This window comes from Malus sylvestris, chromosome 10 (assembly GCF_916048215.2).
Source record: "Malus sylvestris chromosome 10, drMalSylv7.2, whole genome shotgun sequence".
In the NCBI taxonomy this organism is placed as follows: domain Eukaryota; kingdom Viridiplantae; phylum Streptophyta; class Magnoliopsida; order Rosales; family Rosaceae; genus Malus; species Malus sylvestris.
The window spans coordinates 5,833,859-5,853,837 of NC_062269.1; the positions used below are offsets into that span (position 1 = coordinate 5,833,859).

Here is a 19,979-nt window from a genome sequence, read left to right on the forward strand (position 1 = left end):
CTGGCAAATCGATGTGAGAAATTAGGTTACTTTACTCTATTTAATCCTTTATGTATTGTTTTCTGGTTGGTAATTGGTCTCTTTGCCTTATTTTTACTATGTTTTTTTTTTTGGCTTGTTGGTTTGTGCTTTTTGGTGTCGTTCTACATTCTGTGTTTGTGTAAACTTGGTTTTTTGAACTTGGGTTTTTATTTGCTGCTCTAATTATGACTGGTATTATTTGGGGTGTTGTTAACTTCCTTTCGAGGTTGCTATTGTTAGACGCACAGTTAGAACTTGAATGTGGGAACCAAGAAGTCACTACAAGAAAAATGGGCTAAGAACACAATTCATTTGTGCCCTTTTCATTATCATTGAGCACAAATACATATATGTGCTTTTTAAATATCAATGAGCACCAAAACCATCTCAAATGTGCTCTCTAAACAAAGGGCACATTGGTTTGTGCCGAAAAAGAAAAATAGAAAGGTGTATCTGTGCCTACAAAAATTTGAGCACGAAACTATTGTGTCTAGCTTATGTATGTCATTTTCATGTCAGAAATTAGATTTTTTTATTAATATACAAAAGCACAATAAAGGCTCTCGTGCCCTCTAATTTAATATATTTAAATAAAAAGAGAAGGGACAGAGGGCGTGCACGTGCTTGCCACATGTGTGCAAAGAAACCTAGCATCTGCTACTATATAAGTGATCTGCAGCTCCATTTGGTAATTTCTCAACCCTAGCAGCCGTTCCACCTCTGCCTTCAAAACCATATATATAACCTCTGCCTTCAAACCTCAGAATCGTCTTCGTTTTCAAACCCAGGCCATACTCTTGCTCCAGGCCAAGGTCAAAACTGCGATTACATATCCTGGTGCTCCAAAAAGGTAACCATGATCCCCCCTGTGTTTTAGTTCTCAATTTCAAAGTGTGAATCAGAAAAAGAAAAACTTTTTGATGCATGTGTTTGATTCTTTATGTAGGTTTCCGATCTGAGATGATGGTGATGAAATGATGGGACCGGATCTCATATCGATGAACAACAGGAAGGAAAAGGTCTACAATCTCTTGAATCCACAAAGAAAAAGGTAAAACTCTCCTCCGAAATAAATAATATGCGAAAATTTTCATTTCGATTCCGATTTGACTTTTTTTTTTTACTTTATGCCCATAAATTCATATGTTTGAGTCCTACTGTGGAAGTACAAGCTTGATCGAACTCTGCTTGTGGGAATGATGACTTGTTGTGTCTGCATTGGTGGATGTATGTTTTAGTGTTGTTGTATGTGAAATTAGCTGGAACAAATTAAGGACTTTGTTGTTTGTAAGAGTATTTCTCAGGATTAATTAGGAGGTTGAATCGTTTTCTTGAGCCATATAGGGGTTAGCGATCATTGAAGGCAGAAAGAAGTCCCGAACCCACATATAGACCATCCTGATGAATTTATTTGTGGAGCAGCAAAGCTTTCCGGGGAAGATGCAATTGGCCAGAATTGGGCCTAGATTCAAGAGGTAAAAATGATCCTATCCTCGTGGGCTGTCCACCAGTGCAAGTGCTTTTCCAAAATAAAAATTTTCAGTTTTGGGATCGATTCTAGATTTCGAATTTTTTTAATTCCATTTTCTGTATGCATGTCACAGTTTACTCACTTGGAGACTCGCTCCTATCGTACAGAATTTTCATGTACCTCCATGTCTCTCTTGCTTTATCAATTTTTGTAGTTCTACATTTGTGTGTTCTGTTTGTTGATCAAATTTAATGAATTAGATCGATGGTTTTAATTTTTTATACTACTCATGACTTTGGCAATGAGAGGGTCCAAATGTTGCATGTATCATCCAGATTAGTTCGTTTGTGGAGCAAACAGAAAGATAATGTCATAACAATGTTGAATTGTTTTCTTGGATGGAGAGTTAGATTGCCTTGTTTTTATGTGTTTGGTAATGCAGATACTGGAATGCGACTGGTGGAGAATACAGAGAAGATGGTAGAATCTTATCTTCCAGCAGATAAGGGCAGTTTTTGGTTTTGGCATTTAAGATATTTAAGTAGGGTTTCTCTTGCAGTTGTAGAATTTGTTTATTTTGGAAGCATGAATTAAATGTTTGGGATTAACTTACAATGCTTCCTATAAAAACCAATCAAAACCATTTTCTAAATCTAATGTTACAATGTTGTGCACTGTCATTGATAAGCAGTTTTTCATTATGATGAATTTTCAGTCTTTCTAAAAATATCAATAACTAAAATTCATGTGGCATTTAGTGTGAATTTTGTTGGATTTGTCTCATTGCATCGGATTGATTTATTGTACTGTTACCATGCCTGTCAATTTTTCCTTTTTAATCCTAACTGTTTTCGCTTTCAAGGAAAAGAGGTTTGTTCTTTGATGCCTTGCAGGAGAGCTGTGGTTTTGACAATTGGGGTAAATAAACATCACTTACGAAGTATGTTACTTGTTTCATTATTAGCAAATGAACATAAATTTAATTTGTTATCTTCATTTAAAATTGCAGGTTTATAGATGGATGTATACTAGATATGTCATTAAAATAAGCAACTCACTTTGACCCTAAATAATATGCAAACTTACATATTTTTTTGATTCAGGTGACTATGAGCTAAAGAAATGTGTTGTCTCAGACCCAGAAGCTACTTTTACAACCTGGAGTGAGGAATATGGATCTTTGATATGGCAGATCTGAAACTTGTAATTATTGATTTTAACTAACCCCTTTTTAGGTGTAATCTTGGAGTAATTTTGTTTTGAATTCGACTATATTTGTTATGGCTTCTGATGAGGTGCAAGGCTTGCTGGGGAAAATGCATCTGTCCAAAAATATGTGCTTTCAAGTTTTATTGTATTAGAGATAAAATATGTAACATTACATTATGTTTGTGAGATTGGGAATGTGTTGTAGGCCTTTTCATTTTAAGAAAATTAAAAATTTTCATTTTCTCAATATTAGATTCAAATTTTGATTTTTTTTTAATATTTAATTCATGTGGGCACAATTACAATATAAAGTGCCAACTTGTCTGGAAAAGGGTATCTAACAACTTGTCAGAAACGAGGCACAAATAGTGGTCCATTTGTGCCTGCCTCTGTGAGCACCAAAAAGTTTATTGTGCTCTTTGACAAATGGTGACGCCCATAGAGGGCACAGATACAAACTTAGTAGCTGCATTGTTGCTATTGGTCTATGGGCACATATGTTGGTGCTCTTTGGCCTCAAAGGGCACATATAATTTTTTGTGTGCAGTGGTCATATTTTTTGTAGTGAGTATGGGCTGTCAGTTTTATATATCAGTTTTCTATCTCCACATGTGGTCTTCGACAAGTCAGGCACGGGCAGCATGGAGATGATCATGGACTTGTTAATTTTATATTTGTCCTCAGCATGTGCAGCATGGACTGCTTGTTAGTTTATAGGTCCTCAAACACATGCACCACGTGCAGCATATTCCTGATGTATTAAGTACGTAAATATAAATACATGCAGTCTCTCTTTGTAGAGTAGATAATCACAGTGAAAACCTTGTGTAGAGTTATATCTTTCCTGTGTGTTTTGTTTTCCCTACAATCTACAATCCTAGATCTTTTATGGTATACAGAGCCTCTTAAGTCCAACGACAAACGATCCATAATTTTTTTTTTTCCAGCATGTCTTCCAACAACAACAACACCTTCCCTGATTCCCAGCAAACCCCACCACCTGCAACTGCTCTAATCAACATGTCTTCGTCCATGACTACCATTGTCAACATCAAGCTCGATAGGACTAACTATCCGTTATGGTTAGCCCAGATTCTTCCAATCCTTAAGAGCCGTGATCTTATGGGGTATGTGGATGGTTCCGTTGTCTGTCTATCCAAGTATCTCGTTGGAAGCACCACTGTCAATCCCGCCTACAACACTTGGATGCAGCAAGACCAAATGATCCTGAGTTGGATCAATGGCTCCCTTACAGCCTCTGTCCTTGCTACTGTGGCAAGCAAACGATCAGCTCGTGCAACATGGGAAGCACTGGAGCAAAGGTATGCTTCTTCTTCGCAGAATCGAATTCTTTTCCTGCGAAATGAACTACTCCAATGTAAGAAGGGTGATTTATCTATTGCTGACTTTCTTGATAAGATGAATGCCATTGCTGACAATTTGGCTCTAGTTGGTAAGCCTGTGGACGATGATGAACTCGTCCAAATCATTTTGAATAATCTAGGTTCCGCGTTCGAAATGACGGTTAATGCAGCACAGGCACGTGATACTCCGATCACGTACCCTACTCTTGAATCTCTTCTCCTGACTACAGAGAGGAGAATGGCTGAACAAATTGTTTCACTAGTTGAATCAGCCCCTGTGAATGCCTTTGTAGCTGCAAGAGGACGTGGTGGACGTTCTCGTGGTGGTGGACGAGCTGGCTTTCCGTCTAACCGTGGTGGTGTCAACCAACGAGGCTTTGGTCCTCGCAACAACAACAATAATTACCAACGTGTTCCTGCCAGTAATGGGGAACGTTGTGGAGGAGGACGAATAACCTGCCAGATTTGTGGAAAAGAAGGGCATCCTGCCCTTGACTGTTACCAGCGCATGAATGCTGCATACGAAGGACGCATTCCAGCCCAGCGTCTCAGTGCAATGGCCTCCTCATCCATCCCCTTGAACCGTCAGAAAAATGGTTCGTGGTTAATTGATACAGGCGCTAATGCACATATCACACCTGATCTCCAGAATTTGGTTAATCCTAAAGAGTACAACGGTAATGAAAACATTGGTGGTGTAGGTAATGATACTGGACTCGCTATTGCTCACTCTGGTTCAAATCAAATTAATGCTAATTCTTGCTCATTTAACCTTAAGAATGTTTTACATTGTCCGTCAGCCTCTACCAATTTTATCTCTGCCCATAGATTTACCCTAGATAACAAATGCTACATTCTAATTTTTCCATATTATTTTGTTGTTAAGGACCTCAAGACCAAGAGGACGATTTTCCAAGGGAGGTGTGAGAATGGGTTGTACCCATTTCCAAATGGCCGTGGAGTATCCAATCATCCTTTTTCAGCGTTTGTAGGCGTCCGTGTCTCTGCACAGAAGTGGCATTCTCGTCTAGGGCATCCTGCTTCTACAATCATAAAGTTTTTAATTTTGAATAATCAAGTGCCAATTCATGGCACAAGTGATGTCAAGTTTTGTCAGTCTTGTCCGTTAGGCAAAAGTTCCAAGTTGCCTTTCAGTTCATCCAAGTCTGTTTCCATGTTTCCCTTAGAACTTTTACATTCCGATGTTTGGTGCTCTCCAGTAATTTCAAATGAAGGTTTTCGTTATTATTTATTATTTGTGGATGATTTTTCACGATACTCTTGGATTTTTCCCATGAAAAATAAATCAGAAGTGTTCGAGATTTTTGTTAAATTCAAAACAAAAGTTGAAAATATGTTTAATTGTTCAATTAAAACTCTACAATGTGATGAAGGTGGAGAATACAAGAGTCATGCATTCAGTCAATTTCTTGCTTTACATGGAATTTCTCAAAGGTTTTCATGTCCCAAACATCCTGAACAAAATGGTCTCGCTGAGAGAAAACATCGTCACATTGTTGAAACTGGTTTAGTCATGTTGTCTCATGCTCATGTTCCTTCCAAATTTTGGTTTGATGCCTTTTTAACGGCAACATATCTAATTAATCGACTCCCTACTCGTGTATTGTATAATACTTCACCCTATGAAAAATTGTTTCACAAAAAGCCTAAATATGAGTCATTCAAAGTGTTTGGGAGTCGTTTTTTCCTTGGTTGAGACCGTATACTAAAAATAAACTTGAGTCCAAATCAAAGTCTTGTGTATTTTTAGGGTATTCGCTGGATCATCAAGGATATAAATGTTTGGATTTATCCACGAGACGAGTTTATTTGTCTCGCCATGTCCTATTCGACGAGGACTCTTTTCCTTTCCAGGAACTCACACCTTCAGTGGAATGCGTTGATAACGGTACTGTATCTTGCCATGATTTATTTTTTAATTATCCAAATGCTTTCCCTCAAGTCGTGTCTCCCCCCACTACTCCACCTCCACCTGCGTCAGCATCTGTGTTACACCCACAAATTAATCCTAACCAATCTCCATTGCTGCTACCACTTATTAGCTAACCTATAATACCTCCACCATCTCCAAATCATCTCAACGTGTCTCCCCAAAATCCTAGACAACCTACATCAGCCATAGGACCCTCAAATGAGCAAGAAATAGTTTCGTGTGTCCCAAATAATGAACCAGTGAGTGAGTCCGTGCAAGAATCACAGCAACATCATCCAATGACTACTCGTTCCCAAACTGGTGTTCGTAAACCAAACCCTAAATATGCATTGCATGTTGTTACTACTGACAACCTTGTTGAACCCACTTGTTTTAGTCAGGCTGTAAAACATCAGGAGTGGATAGATGCAATGGTAAAAGAGTTCAATGCCCTGCAACGGTGTGGGACATGGAGTTTGGTGCCCTATCATTCTCAGATGAACTTGCTTCCTAACAAATGGGTGTATAAAATAAAACGGCGTGCAGATGGTTCCATAGAACGTCATAAGGCAAGGTTAGTAGCCAATGGCTTCCATAAAAAACAAGGGATTGACTACACTGAGACCTTTAGCCCAGTGGTTAAACATAGTACTATTCGGATGGTTCTTAGTCTTGCAGTATCGAATAAATGGCATGTTCGTCAACTGGACGTCCAGAACGCCTTTTTACATGGCTATCTAGCAGAAGAGGTGTATATGAGACAGCCTGCAGGGTTTGTCGATCAGCAATGCCCAACTCATGTTTGTAAACTGCAGAGAAGTTTGTATGGTTTGAAACAAGCACCTCGTGCTTGATTTCAAAGGTTTTCCGAATTTTTACTTCAGTTGGGTTTTCAAGCTTCAAAGTGTGACTATTCATTATTTGTGTTAAAAAATCGTGGGGTTTATTTGATTCTTTTGATCTACGTCGATGATATTTTGCTGACAGGGAATAGTCCAGTTCAAATGAATCATTTAATCCAGAAGCTTGGTACGTTGTTTTCGATGAAGGATTTGGGGCCTCTTCATTACTTTCTTGGTGTTGAAGTAACATATTTCAACAACAATATGCATCTGGATCAGTCCAAGTATGCTCTTGATCTCTTGAAACGCACCAAATTCATGGATGCTAAACCTATCTCTACCCTAGTTCCCTGTGGACAAAAGTTGAGTGCTTGGGATGGTGAGACGCACAGTGATCCTCAAACTTACAGAAGTGTTGTTGGTGCCTTGCAATACTTGACAATAACAAGGCCAGATTTGTCTTATGCTGTTAACCAGGTGTGTCAATTTATGCATTCCCCAAAAACTACTCATTGGCTGGCTGTAAAACGGATTCTACGTTATGTGAAGGCAACGTATGATCATGGCCTGGTATATAAACCAGGAGGAATGCAACTCAGTGCTTTCTCAGATGCGGATTATGCCGGTGATCCGGACACGAGACATTCTACTGGTGGCTTTTGTATTTACTTGGGTTCGAACTTAGTTTCATGGAGTTCAAAGAAGCAGAAGACAGTGTCTCGTTCTAGCACTGAGGCCGAATACAGACAACTTGCGTACACTGCTGCTGAAATATCTTGGTTGCGTTCGTTGTTCAGGGACTTGCAACTTAATCTTGCTTGTCCTACGATTTGGTGTGATAATATTTCCTCAATTTCCCTGGCGTCTAATCCAGTTTTTCACTCACGCACCAAGCACTTGGAAGTTGATTATCATTATGTGAGAGAAAAGGTAGTTCGTGGAGAGCTGCTAGTGAATTTCATATGTTCCCAAGATCAAGTTGCAAACCTATGTACAAAAGGTTTGTCTTCTGCACGCTTCAAAATGCTGGTGTCCAAGCTTCCAGTCGTTTCTCGTTCTGTTAGCTTGCGGGGGGATGTTAGACGCACAGTTAGAACTTGAATGTGGGAACCAAGAAGTATGGGCTGTCAGTTTTATATATCAGTTTTCTATCTCCACATGTGGTCTTCGACAAGTCAGGCACGGGCAGCATGGAGATGATCATGGACTTGTTAATTTTATATTTGTCCTCAGCATGTGCAGCATGGACTGCTTGTTAGTTTATAGGTCCTCAAACACATGCACCACGTGCAGCATATTCCTGATGTATTAAGTACGTAAATATAAATACATGCAGTCTCTCTTTGTAGAGTAGATAATCACAGTGAAAACCTTGTGTAGAGTTATATCTTTCCTGTGTGTTTTGTTTTCCCTACAATCTACAATCCTAGATCTTTTAGCTATACCTGGAGACGTTTGATCTTCCCAAGTTCATTTTTGCTTATTCTTTTTGGCTTTAGGCTGACGTTTTGGAGTTTTTTAAGCCTCTTGCTAGTGTTTGTCGCTTCTTCTCTCAGTAATTGGTTGAGTTTGGATTTTATGACATGTAGTGTAGGTTATTTGGGTTTCACTTTCGTGTTTTTCTTTATTGTGTTAGTGTGCTTTGATGGCTGGTTCCCCTCTAACTTCTCTATATGTTCTACTTTTGGTGGTGCCTCATCTTCCCATCAAAGTTCTTGTTTTCTTCTCCTTTGTTTCCCAGAGATCTTAAAATGACAAACCCTCTGCTTGCTACTTAATCCTCTAGCAATGTCTGCAAGTTTAGAATCTGTTCTGAGGGTTATATCCCGAGCTGGCAGAATCCTTTCCTTGTTTCTTAGCCTGGTCAAGACCCGGTTGTTGTTGAAAAGGCTATGAGCACGTTATTATGGAACGTGAAGTAACCAGGGTGAATACCCATTTATACTCTTCTATTAATGTTAAACACATGCTTTCCAGGGTTCTGATGAGGATGATTTGAAATTTTTCCTGAAGAATCGACTATGGTACGTGCAAGGTCAAATTTTTCATCTTGAAAGGTGGACAACAAATTTTAAGAACACGGATGTTATCACCAAGCTGGTTGTCTGGGCTCGCCTACCTCGTGTCCCTGTGCAATACAAAGAAAAGAAGATTATCAAGGATATTACCTAGCCTATTGGTCGAGTGAACAAAGTAGATGAGGTGACATTTGGCTTAAATGGCCTTTTTGTCAAAGTTCTTCTGGAAGTTGACTTACGTTTTCCTCTTAAACGTGTGCTCATTGTTAACCATAAGGATGACTACCCAATCCTTATTAGATACAAAAAAAATTTGAAGAATAAGGCTTGAGGGACATGTGTGCACTGAAATTAAAGCTGTTGACGGGTGCTTTATGGTTGACAAGGTTTTTGAGGACGTACCATCTGTTTACCTGGAGGACGTGGTGGTGGATGAAGATATAAAGGCTAGTTTACAGGAGGATGTGATGCTCTACTTTCCAAATGCTACAAATATGGAAGAAGACTACATGGAGATGGAGAGCCTAGCCAACGCATGGAGGACATGGGCCTTGATGAAGAAGGTTGGACTACGGTTGTTCCAAGATGGAGGAAAAAAGTGGATAAGAGGAAGACTAGTTATAGTTTCAGGGATGACAAGTCACATAGAGATGTGGTCTCCAGTCTTAAACCAAAGTGGGTGGCAAATGATGACATTATGCAGGACTGGAGAATGGTTGGGAAATCGAAAGAGCGTGATCAGCAGGTAAGTGAGGGCACAATTAAACATCAGGGCAATGCTAGACCTGATCATAAAAATGATAATAATTTGTTAACTGATTGGGATATGTCTGTTTTATCTATCATTGAAGATTTGAATGCGTTATTAGTTCCTTTTGAGTCTTACTACACTAGTGATTTTCGACTATGCAACAACAATAACAAAGCCTTTTCCCACTAAGTGGGGTCGGCTATATGAATCCTAGAACGCCATTACGCTCGGTTTTGTGTCATATCCTCCGTTAGATCCAAGTACTTTAAGTCTTTTCTTAGGGTCTCTTCCAAAGTTTTCCTAGGTCTTCCTTTACCCCTTCGGTCCTGAACCTCTATCCCGTAGTCACATCTTCAAACCGGAGCGTCAGTAGGCCTAATTTGCACATGTCCAAACCCATTTTGTGTACGTGTTGATGCTTCACCGCCCAACATTATGTGCCATACAGCATCGCCAGCCTTATTGTCGTCCTATAAAATTTTCCCTTGAGCTTTAGTGGCCTACGACGGTCACACAACACGCCGGATGCACTCTTCCACTTCATCCATCCAGCTTGTATTCTATGGTTGAGATCTCCATCTAATTCTTCATTCTTTTGCAAGATAGATCCTAGGTAGCGAAAACGGTCGCTCTTTGGTATTTCCTGATCTCCGATCCTCACCCCTAACTCATTTTGGCCTCCATTTGCACTGAACTTGCACTCCATATATTCTGTCTTTGATCGGCTTAGGCAAAGACCTTTAGATTCCTACACTTCTCTCCAAAGGTTAAGTTTCGCATTTACCCCTCCTGAGTTTCATCTATCAACACTATATCGTTAGCGAAAAGCATACACCAAGGAATATCATCTTGAATATGTCCTGTTAACTCATCCATTACCAACGCAAAAAGATAAAGACTTAAGGATTGTTGATGCACAAAATCAGTGAGGACTTTGGTACAACAGAAAGTATTAAGTTTGTGATCTTAGCTAGATTGCTCTGGTCATTAGTGTGGATAAGTATGTAAATGGATAGAGACGGGAAAGCAAACACAAGATGTATGTGGTTCACCCAGATTGGCTACGTCCACGGAGTAGAGGAGTTCTCATTAATTGTGAAGGGTTTACACAAGTACATAGGTTCAAGCTCTCATTTAGTGAGTACAAGTGAATAATTGAGTACAAATGACATAGGTTCAAGCTCTCGTCTTCACTTGCCTTATCTGTCTCATAGGCAGATGTGGCATCTTCTCTAGAAGTACTATTCCTCCATCCAAGGGTGGTATCTTTAACTGGTGGAGATGCACAAGGTAATGTATCAATTTCACTTGAAGCTTACTTGTAGTTTCAGGCTTGGTCAAGCGCGATACAAACCATGTAGTAGGAGTCCCCCAAGTCGCCGAGCTAGGGGATTTGCTGAAAGAGGCGACAAACAAGGTAAGCAATCAGAGTTCCAAGCAATCAGTCCCAGATCAGAAGTTTGATTTCGAGTTCCGGCTGATTGTTCTCATTCTCCTTATCTTGCAGGTAGCATGAAAGGTAAAGAGAAGAAAAGGAGAATATATGATATAAGATACTTTTGCTTTTGAAGAAGTAACTTTCCACATGCTTATTCTTGAACTGGGCTGGAGGATTTTCTGGTTTCCTCTAGAGTATAAGGCCGACTGAAGAATTTGAGGGTCAAAACAAGTCCATCAAATCTAGAGCACGTTCGACCCTGCTGATATGAGATACTTTTTCTGTTGACAAAGTAGTGGATGTATCGGCACGTGTTCTGTTACGCCTGTCTCCACATGCTTCCTTGTATCTTTCTCACTTTCCCTATCTGTTCCTCAGACAGATGTGGTATCTTCTCTGGAAGCATAAGATGTTGAAGATGAGTACTCGAGAGCAATGCCAGGTAAGTAATCAGGTAAGGGGTTCCAGGCAGTCAATTCCTGACTAGAAGCTTGATTCCAAGTGCTAACTGATTGCTCTCTTTCTCATTGTCTTGCAGGTAAGAACAAGGCTAAAAGAAAAGACAGGGAAAAAGCATGATATGGGATACTCTTGCTTTTAACCCTGATGATATGAGATATTCTTGCTCTGGTGTAGCTTGTTTGCAGAGGGATTATCGGGGGGGGGGGAAAGAAAGCTGAGTATTTCGAGAGGCTTCGTTGGGAATGCCTTCTCAGATATGAGGAAGGGTTGAACATTTTTGCAGGTCTGCCTGTCCGTTGAGGATGGAGGTCGACATATATAGGAGTTTCCCTAACAACAAGTAGTAATGCTATTCCTTTACCCTGCTTGGTCATAGCACGGTAGTGAGAGCTGCCAGCTTCACGTGTGTCAGAGCACTTTGAAAAAGTGGTCTGTGGTATCTGGAAAGCTGATATTGCGTGTGAAGATTATATACAAGCTTTATCCAAGGAGATCTGGCTCTCGAAGTTGAGAAAGTGGTGCCTCTTCGATTTTCGAACAAGCAATCCTGTCGGGGATTTGGCTCTCGAGATTCGAAGAACGGTGCTTCTTCGATTTTTGAGAGAGCAATCCTGCTAGGAGTCTGGCTCTGGAGATTCGGAGAGCGGCGTCTCTTCGATTTTTGAGAAAGTAATCATGTTGGGAGTATGGCTCTAGAGATTCGGAGGACGCTGCCTCTTCGATTTTGGAGCAAGCAATCTTGTTGGGAGTGTTTTCTCGAATGTGAGTAAAGGTTGGGCATTTTTGCTAGTCTACCTTGCCACGGAGCACAGAGGTTGACACATAAGGACTTTCCAATTATCCAGCAGTGGTGCTGTTCCTTTACCCTTGTGGGTAATAATATGGTAGCTAGACCTTCAAAATTTATGTGTCTAAACTTTGTTAGTGTTGTTTCTTTGCTATTCTTTTACCCTTCTTGGTCATAGCGATGCAGTGGAAGCTGCAAGCTTCACGTGTCTAAACTTTGTCAGAGATCTTTGGCAAAGTTATCTGTGGTACCCATGAGCTAATGGTACGTGTGGAAAGTGGATGATTGAACAATAAGATTCACGTGCTTTCTACTTCACCAGAAATCTTCAACAGAATGCCCGTAATTTCAGCAAAGCTGAGTGTGCATGTGACAGGTGCTGACAAAGCTGAGAAAAGCAGGTGCCTCTTCGATTTCTGAGATCGGCCCTCGTGGTCTCTGAGCAGCCTAGCTTTTGAGAAAGCAAACACCTCTTTGATTTCTGAGATCGGCCTTCGTGGTCTTTGAGCAACCCAGCTTTTGAGAAAGCAAACGTCTCTTCGATTTCTGAGATCCGCCCTCGTAGTCTCTGAGCAGCCCAGCTTTTGAGAAAGCAAACGCCTCTTCGATTTCTGGGCAGGCGCCTTTTCGATTTCTGAAGCTCCGTCGAGTGCAGATTTTTATAGAGGCTGGCATTAAGTTCCAAAGCACACTTGAATCTTCACCAGTAGAAGCTCCCTTCTTACACTTCTAAGATCTTGATTTGTCCGACCTTTTCTCTTTTCAACACCTTTGAAAATGTCTGGCCCCTCCGACCGTCGTTTTGACTTGAACCTTATTGAAGAGGCAGCCACGCCTTCTCCAGACAACATATGGCACCCATTCTTCTTATCCCCTACTGGTCCTCTTACCGTTGTGGATTCCGTGATGAAGAATGATATGACTGCTGCGGTGGTGGCCAGGAACCTTCTCACTCCCAAAGATAACAGACTACTTTCCAAACGGTCTGATGAGTTGGCTGTTAAGGATTCTCTGGCTCTACGTGTTCAGTGTGCAGGTTCTGTGTCTAATATGGCCCAACGCCTATTTGCTCGAACCCGCCAAGTTGAATCATTGGCGGCTGAAGTGATGAGTCTTAAACAAGAGATTAGAGGGCTCAAGAATGAGAATAAACAGTTGCACCGGCTCGTACATGACTATGCTACAAACATGAAGATGAAGCTTGACCAGATGAAGGAATCTGATGGTCAGGTTTTACTTGATCATCAGTGGTTTGTGGGTTTGTTCCAAAGGCATTTATTACCTTCGTCTTCTGGGTATGGGTGGATTTTTTTGCCAAATTGCCGTGCCAACCGAATTGCCAACCGTGCCATACCGATTTTGTGCCAAATTTTTTGTACAAATCGGTAATGGTACGGTATTGTACCGTACCGAAATTTCATGGTACGGTATTGGTAATGGATACCATTACCACGGTATTACCGTACCATACCGAAAATACAATATAATTTATAATTTATATAATACATAATTATATAACACATATTTATAATATTCCAATAATTTGAAAATAAAACCCTACTTATATTAGCATTGTTGTTGGTGACTTTGATCTCTTAAAATTGTGGAAATCAAACACAAAAAGAGTTCCTAATTCTTTCACAAATAGCCAAAATATCTTTCTAACCCCCACTTCTACTGTTGCTAGTGAAAATGCATTTAGTCTAGGGAGGAGGGTTGTGAACCCTTTTAGCGTATCCTTGACTCCTAAAATAATTGAGGCACTAGTGTATACTAGTGGTTGGCTTAGGGCAGGTGAAGTAAACCTCTACAAGGACCAACGGAAGATATGCTTCAATTTTACAAGGAAATAGAAGAAGAGAAAACAAGAAAGATATGCTTTAATTTTTTTAGTAAATTTGTTATTAAATGGTTTTCAACTTTAATTCTTCTTGCTACTAATTAATATATTTTCTTTGTTTGTAATGTAAGCTTGACACAAACTTAATCTTCTACAAGTTCAATGCCTCTTCCAAAAGCTTCGACATTTCAAGCTTGAATAACTGATCAATGAATTCTCCTTTTTGAAGTGTACTTCTAATTTTCATTTGGTTTGAAACTTTAATTTCTATTTGGATTGTTAACTTCTATTTGTTTTGGTTCGTAACTTTTATTTGGATTGTAAGCTTAATTTTCATGATGAATCTTGATGCTTCATTTGAATTATTATGTGTGTGAATTGTGAATGATGAATAATAGATGAATTTAATATATAATGTACGAGATAAAGGTACAAAAAAAAAAGTTTTGCCCTTGAATTGGGTTAAAAAAAAAACATATTTTGTCCCAAAACAAAATGGCAATTACCATTGCCATACCATGCCAACCAAAATTTTGTCAATACCGAACTTCGGTATACCGAAAGTTTGGTACGGTAATGGTAATAGATTTTACCAAACCGAAAATTTGGTACGGTAATTGGTACAAGGGTTTTGGTACGGTAACCGTACCGAACCCACCCCTACTTCTGGGGCTGTACCGCGTAATGAAGTTCCAAATGATCAACCTCCGATGTCTCATCCTTCTAGGGTTCTGTCCAGTACTGAGGCTCCGAATGATCCCCCTCTGGTGCCTTCTCTTTCTGGGGCTCTACCGACTGCTGAGACTTCTCCTAAGCAACCTTTGTGAATGCTCCCTCTTGTTTGTTTATTTTGACTCATGTATATGTACATATTTGTAACTTATCGGAGATATCAATAAATAAGTTTTGCTTCATTTCAATATATTGTGTTAAATACACCAAAGCCTTCTTCACTGAGTGGGGTCGGCTATATGAATCTTAGAACGCCATTGTGCTCGGTCTTGTGTCATGTCCTCCGTTAGATCCAAATACTCTAAGTCTTTTCTTAGAGTCTATTCCAAAGTTTTCCTAGGTCTTCCTCTACCCCTTCGGCCCATAACCTCTGTCCCGTAGTCACATCTTCTAACCGGAGCATCAGTAGGCCTTCTTTGCACATGTCCAAACCACCGTAACCTATTTTCTCTCAATTTTCCTACAATTTCGGCTACTCCTACTTTACCTCGGATATCCTTATTCCTAATCTTATCCTTTCTCGTGTGCCCACACATCCAACGAAGAATCCTCATCTCTGCTACACCCATTTTGTGTATGTGTTGACGCTTCACCGCCCAACATTCTGTGCCATACAGCATCGCCGGCCTTATTACTGTCCTATAAAATTTTTCCTTGAGCTTCAGTGGCATACGACGGTCACACAACACACCGGATGCACTCTTCCACTTCATCCATCCAGCTTGTATTCTATGGTTGAAATCTCCATTTAATTCTCCGTTCTTTTGCAAGATAGATCCTAAGTAGCGAAAACGATCGCTCTTTGGTATTTCCTGATCTCCGATCCTCACCCCTAACTCATTTTGGCCTCCATTTGCACTGAAATTGCACTCCATATATTCTGTCTTTGATCGGCTTAGGCGAAGACCTTTAGATTCCAACACTTCTCTCCAAAGGTTAAGCTTCGCATTTACCCCTTCCTGAGTTTCATCTATCAACACTATATCGTCTGCGAAAAGCATACACCAAGGAATATCATCTTGAATATGTCCTGTTAACTCATCCATTACCAACGCAAAAAGGTAAGGACTTAAGGATGAGTCTTGATGTAATCCTACAGTTATGGGGAAGCTTTTGGTTTGTCCTTCATGAGTTCTTACGGCAGTATTTGCCCCTTCATACATATCCTTTATAGCTTTGATATATGCTACTCGTACTCATTTCTTCTCTAAAATCCTCCAAAGAATGTCTCTTAGGACCCTATCATACGCTTTTTCCAAATCTATAAAGACCATGTGTAAATCCTTTTTCCCATCTCTATATCTTTCCATCAATCTTCGTAAGAGATAGATTGCCTCCATGGTTGAGCGCCCTGGCATGAACCCGAATTGGTTGTCCGAAACCCGTGTCTCTTGCCTCAATCTATGCTCAATGACTTTCTCCCAGAGCTTCATTGTATGACTCATTAGCTTAATACCCCTATAGTTCATGCAATTTTGTACGTCGCCCTTATTCTTGTATATAGGCACCAAAGTGCTCTTTCGCCACTCATTTGGCATCTTCTTCGTTTTCAAAATCCTATTGAAATGGTCAGTGAGCCATGCTATACCTGTCTCTCCCAAGACTTTCCACACTTCGATCGGTATATCGTTTGGGCCCACTGCTTTTCTATGCTTCATCTTCGTCAAAGCTACAACCACTTCTTCCTTCCTGATTCGACGATAAAAGAAGTAGTTTCTACACTCTTCTGAGTTACTCAACTCCCCTAAAGAAGTACTCCTTTCATGTCCTTCGTTGAAAAGATTATGAAAATAACCTCTCCATCTGTCTTTGACCGCATTCTTTGTAGCAAGAACCTTTCCATCCTCATCCTTGATGCACCTCACTTGGTTTAGGTCCCTTGTCTTCTTTTCCCTTGCTCTAGCTAGTTTATAGATATCCAACTCTCCTTTTTTGGTATCTAGTCGCTTATACATGTCATCATAAGCCGCTAACTTAGCTTCTTTCACAGCTTTCTTCACCTCTTGCTTCGCTTTTCTATACCTTTCACCATTTTCATCGATCATGTCCTTGTATAAGGCTTTACAACATTCCTTATTAGCCTTCACCTTTGTTTGTACCTTCTCATTCCACCACCAAGATTCCTTTTGGTGTGGAGCAGAGCCTTTGGACTCTCCTAATACCTCTTTTGCTGCTTTTCGGATACAACTAGCCATGGAATCCCACATTTGGCTAGCTTCCCCCTCTTTATCCCACCCACACTAGGTGATTACTTTCTCTTTGAAAATGGCTTGTTTTTCTCCTTTTAGATTCCACCATCTAGTCCTTGGGAACTTCCAAGTCTTGTTCTTTTTTTCTCACTCTTTTGATATGTACATCCATCACCAACAAACAATGTTGATTAGCCAAGCTCTCTCCCGGTATAACTTTGCAATCCTTACAAGTTATACGATCTCCTTTCCTCATTAGAAGAAAATCTATTTGTGTTTTTGACGACCCACTCTTGTAGGTGATCACATGTTCTTCTCTCTTCTTAAAGAAGGTGTTGGCTAAGAAGAGATCATATGCCATTGCAAAATCCAAGATAGCTTCCCCATCCTCGTTTCTCTCCCCAAAACCATGGCCACCATGAAAACCTCCATAGTTGCATGTCTCCCTGCCCACGTGTCCATTTAAATCTCCTCCTATAAATAACTTTTCCGTCTGGGCAATTCCTTGCACCAAGTCTCTAAGGTCTTCCCAAAATTTCTCCTTCGAACTCGTATCCAACCCTACTTGAGGTGCGTACGCATTAATCACATTGATGAGTTCTTGTCCTATTACAATCTTGATTGCCATGATTTTATCTCCTACCCTCTTGACATCTACAACATCTTGTGTCAATGTCTTGTCCACGATGATGCCAACACCGTTTCTCGTTCTATTTGTGCCCGAATACAAAAGTTTAAACCCTGAGTTTTCTAGATCATTTGCCTTAAGACCAACCCACTTAGTTTCTTGTATGCACATAATATTTATCCTTCTCCTCACCATAACTTCCACTACTTCCATAGATTTTCCCGTTAAGGTTCCTATATTCCACGTTCCTAAACGCATTCTACTCTCTTGAACTCTACGCTTCTGTCCTAGCTTCTTCACCCTCCCCCATCCAATAGGATCAAAGTACTTCTTTTGTGTGTCCTGTGTAAAGTTGATAGGAGCATATGCTCCCAAACATCTTTGAGTGGAGTCTTTCGAAAAGAAGTTTTTATGGCCCTCTTGCTCATTTAACACTGCATCCGGGTGCCGATGGAGTGCTGAGTCCAAGGAAACGTATTCAAGGGAAAGATGTTGTTGAGGCTAGACTGTTTACTTATCTCGATGAGCTAGACTAATGAAAGGAATTATATGGAAATGTAGAGGCATAGGAAGACCAAATTTCACTAGTAATTTCAATTATCTTGGTAGCTTAGTTAAGCTAGATTTCTTTTGTTTTGTTGAAACTAAGATTGTTGTAGACAAGGCCCCTGTTGGTTGCTTTAGGAGGTTTTTTGATCATTTTTTTGGTTTTAACCCCGAGGGGAGGTTTGGGGGTATTTATTTTTGTTGGAACTCTGGTCTTATCAATTTAAATGTGATTGCTGCTTCTTCTAGATATATTCATGCCTTAGTTAAGGATGTGCACTAAAATATTAAGTACTTTGATACTTTTGTTTATGTATATCCTCAGAAATCTCTTCAAGAAAATATGTAGGAAGAGTTATTAGCCTTAAATCCTGTTGATAAACCATGGATGTTACTTGGTGATTTTAATAACATTACTTGCCTACAGGAAAAATGGGGTGGGAATCAAAGTGTTAGCACCTATATGACTAATTTTGTGAACTTCTTGAATAATGATAGTCTTATTTCTTTACAAGCCTCTAGTGTTCCTTTTACTTGGACAAACAAACATAAGGATGACACTCTTATTTTTTAGAGATTGGACAGGGTTGTTGCTAATTCCTTGTGGCTTGAACTGCACCCAAACTACTCTCTCCACAATTATCCTATTCTAGGTTCATACCATAGTCCTTTATTGTTGGATAATGTAGGCCCTCATATTCTAGGTTCATACCATAGTCCTTTATTGTTGGATAATGTAGGCCCTCAAGTTAGTCAACGGAGGAAAGCTTTTAAATTTGAAGCCATGTGGAACCTTCATCCTGACTTTAAACATTTTGTTAAAGGTGCATGGACTTGCAATGAGGGACTATGTCCTCTTGATCATTTTAGGGGCTGCTTAGGTACTTTCTCTTATCTTGTTAAAAATTAGAATCATACGGTATTTAGGTTTGTCAAGGAAAAGAAAGGTAAAATACTAAGTGACCTAGACCGAGTTCAAACGGAAATTATGTCTCTCAATTAGAGGCTCAAATTAATGAGAGACTCACTCAAATGCTTAAGGAGGAGGAAGTAATGTGGGCTAAAAAAGCCAAAGTGAATTGGTTAAAATATGGAGATAAAAATACAAGATTCTTACAATTGAGCGCCACGATAAGAAGAAAGCATAATGAAATCAACAAGATCAGAGATGGCAATGGTGTCTGGTGGTTTAGAGGTGATGGTTAGGAGCAAGTTTTTGTGCATGAATTTAAATTGTGATTCACCAATTGCTCTAATCTTACTGTTGATCACATCAACTTGATCACTCAAGTAATAAACCTTTGTATTTGAAATGAGCATAATAACATGTTAACTGATACTCCTTCAAATGCTAAGATTTGGGATGCTATTAAAAGCATTGGTGCTCTTAAAGTCTAGGACCTGATGGAATCCATGCAAGTTTCGACCAAGAATGTTGAGAGTTGGTGGGACCTTCAGTGCGCAACATGGTGAAAGACTTTTCTTTTGTCAATAATACCAGTCTCAAATTAATTAATCATGCAAATATTGCCCTAATTCCGAAAAGTGGAGAATCCGAAGATTGTCAATAATTATCATCCAATTCGTCTTTGTAATGTTAGTTACAAAATTATCATGAAAGTCATGATTACCAGATTGAAATCCCTCCTTCATTTGTGTATATCGCCCAACCAGGGAGTTTTTGCTCCAGGTAGATCTATATAGGATAAACATTCTTATTGCTCATGAATTGTTCTCTAGTTTTAACA

The 19,979-nt window shown here is 39.8% G+C and overlaps 1 protein-coding gene and 1 long non-coding RNA gene across 6 annotated transcripts; both read left to right on the top strand.

Annotated features, from left to right (window-relative positions):
- The first annotated feature begins 748 nt into the window (after positions 1 to 748).
- Positions 749 to 2,948, top strand: LOC126585503 (uncharacterized). 5 transcript variants are annotated; one of them, XM_050249948.1, is made up of 7 exons: positions 749 to 871; positions 968 to 1,072; positions 1,366 to 1,496; positions 1,626 to 1,668; positions 1,935 to 1,972; positions 2,355 to 2,410; positions 2,596 to 2,948. In XM_050249948.1, exons 3-7 carry the CDS (start codon positions 1,423 to 1,425, stop codon positions 2,688 to 2,690), a joined length of 306 nt encoding a protein of 101 aa, XP_050105905.1. In that variant the 5' UTR covers positions 749 to 871; positions 968 to 1,072; positions 1,366 to 1,422; the 3' UTR covers positions 2,691 to 2,948. The 5 variants fall into 5 exon arrangements, with proteins under 5 accessions (XP_050105905.1, XP_050105906.1, XP_050105907.1 ...); XM_050249949.1 differs by having other exon boundaries at positions 2,386 to 2,432; XM_050249950.1 differs by lacking the exon at positions 1,626 to 1,668 and having other exon boundaries at positions 2,355 to 2,432.
- An 8,173-nt stretch (positions 2,949 to 11,121) lies between these two features.
- LOC126585505 (uncharacterized) lies at positions 11,122 to 11,494 on the top strand. The gene is made up of 2 exons (XR_007610544.1): positions 11,122 to 11,298; positions 11,430 to 11,494. It is a non-coding gene; the product is annotated as an uncharacterized LOC126585505 (long non-coding RNA).
- The last annotated feature ends 8,485 nt before the right edge of the window (positions 11,495 to 19,979 follow it).